The sequence below is a fragment of the Camellia sinensis genome, chromosome 13 (assembly GCF_055761805.1).
Source record: "Camellia sinensis isolate YWXY chromosome 13, ASM5576180v1, whole genome shotgun sequence".
NCBI classification, from domain to species: domain Eukaryota; kingdom Viridiplantae; phylum Streptophyta; class Magnoliopsida; order Ericales; family Theaceae; genus Camellia; species Camellia sinensis.
The window spans coordinates 91852904-91854813 of record NC_138973.1 but is presented as its reverse complement, the minus strand read 5'-3'; the positions used below and the strand labels follow the sequence as shown (position 1 = coordinate 91854813).

General features: G+C 39.2%; 1 protein-coding gene across 1 annotated transcript; it reads left to right on the top strand.

Annotated features, from left to right (window-relative positions):
• Positions 1–603: 603 nt before the first annotated feature.
• Positions 604–1547, top strand: LOC145805554 (uncharacterized). The gene is made up of 2 exons (XM_082900713.1): positions 604–1255; positions 1525–1547. The coding sequence occupies exons 1-2, from the start codon at positions 604–606 to the stop codon at positions 1545–1547; spliced, it is 675 nt and encodes a 224-aa protein (XP_082756839.1).
• Positions 1548–1910: the final 363 nt, after the last annotated feature.

Below are 1910 nucleotides of genomic sequence, written 5' to 3'. Positions count from 1 at the left end.
TATGCATCTAGGAAATACGAAAATGTATCATGATTTGAAGCAGAATTTCTGGTGGCTGGGAATGAAAAAGGGTATTGTAGATTTTGCGGCTAGATGTTTACACTGCCAACAAGTCAAAGCTGAACATCAACGACCCGCTGGTTTGTTACAACCATTTCCAATATTGGAATGGAAGTGGGAGCACATTACCATGGACTTCATTGTGGGATTGCCTCACTCTTCTCGAGGTATGGACTCTATCTAGGTCATTGTTGACTGTTTAACTAAGTCTGCTTATTTTCTACTTGTCAAAACTATTTATACTGCAGACAAGCTAGCTACCATATATATGAATGAATTGTGAGATTGCATGGTGTACCAGTATCTATAGTGTCTAACAGAGATTCTAAGTTTACATCAAGATTCTGGTAGAGTTTACAGCAAGCTTTGGGGACTGAAATGCGATTGAGTAATGCCTACCACCCATAGACAGATGGCCAAACTGAACAAACAAATCAAACTCTAGAAGACATGTTAAGGATGTGTGTATTAGATTTCCAAGGGAATTGGGAGACCTACCTTCCTTTAGTCGAGTTTGTGTAGAATAACAGCCACCGTTCAAGTATGGGGATGGCTTCTTATGAAGCTCTCTATGGAAGAAAATGTCGTTCTCCTATCTGTTGGGCAGAAATAGGTGACAGGCCACTGTTGGGCCCAAAACTTGAGAAAGAAACGATTGAGAAAGTGAATCTGATTCAGCAACGCCTGAAAACTGCACAAAGCCGTCAAAAGAGTTACGCTGATGTCCAAAGAAGAGACAGGGAATATGAAGTCGGGGATCACGTGTTTATCAAAGTAACTCCGATGAAGGGCCAAACGCGATTTGGGGTGAAGGGCAAGTTGGCACCAAGATATGTTGGGCCGTATGACATTCTCGAGAAGATCAATTCAGTAACCTACCGAGTGGCCCTACCTCCAGTAATAGAGCATATGCACAATGTTTTTCAAGTATCTATGCTTCGAGAGTATTTGAGAGATCCATTCCATGTCATTGAACCAACACATGTGCTTTTGAAAGATGACTACACCTATGAGGAGAGGCCAATACAGATTATTAATCGTAGAATCAAAAGACTAAGGAACAAAGAAATCCCATTGGTAAAGGTTGATTGGCAAAATCATGGAGGAACTTATGCAACTTGGGAAATAAAAGAAGACATGATGAAAAGATACCCTGAACTGTTTCCTTTGGACTCGGTGTTCTTCCAGAATGAAGGTAACTCGAGTTTGGAGGACCAAACTCTTTAAGGGGGCAGACTGTAATAACCCCGACCCATGGTTAACGTTAATCCATGCTTCATTATGCTTAACAAGTAATTAAGAAGAAATCCTGAGTTAATTATATGTGTATTGCATTATTTTGTGTTTATATCTGTTTAACATAGAAAGATCAGTTCATGCTTTTATTTCGGTCTGCGAATTGAAGGCCTTATCGGCATCCAATCACGAAATTGACTTGATTCATGTGTCAATTGGAATGTTTAGAATTTTATGGTAGGTTCAACTGAAATTCGATTCGAAACGATTTAAATAGATTAATTTGATGCCCATGTGATTAGCCTTAATTAACTATCAATGGGCAAGCCTATATAAGGCACCTATTGCCTCCACTCATCTTTCTTTCCTTCATTCAATACACACTTGAGCCTATACACACACACACAACCGTGAGAGAGTGAGAGTAGGGGGAGAGATTTGAGTCAATTTGAAGCCAAGCTAGTAAGAATTAGAGGAATTGAAGAGAATTTAAGAAGTCACAACTTCAACACTTGTGAACTCAAGCCTCTAGGTAAGAACTTTATCCTTAAACCTTGAAATCTAGACTATAATGCATGAACTCAAGAGAATTATGTTGATTTATACAAGAATTG

Bases quoted from the DNA above. Each gene is read 5' to 3' on its own strand.
- LOC145805554 (XM_082900713.1), top strand. From the start codon at position 604: ATGGGGATGGCTTCTTATGAAGCTCTCTATGGAAGAAAATGTCGTTCT. The intron at 1,256-1,524 runs GTAACTCGAGTT...TGGAATGTTTAG, and splicing joins GGTGTTCTTCCAGAATGAAG to AATTTTATGGTAGGTTCAAC.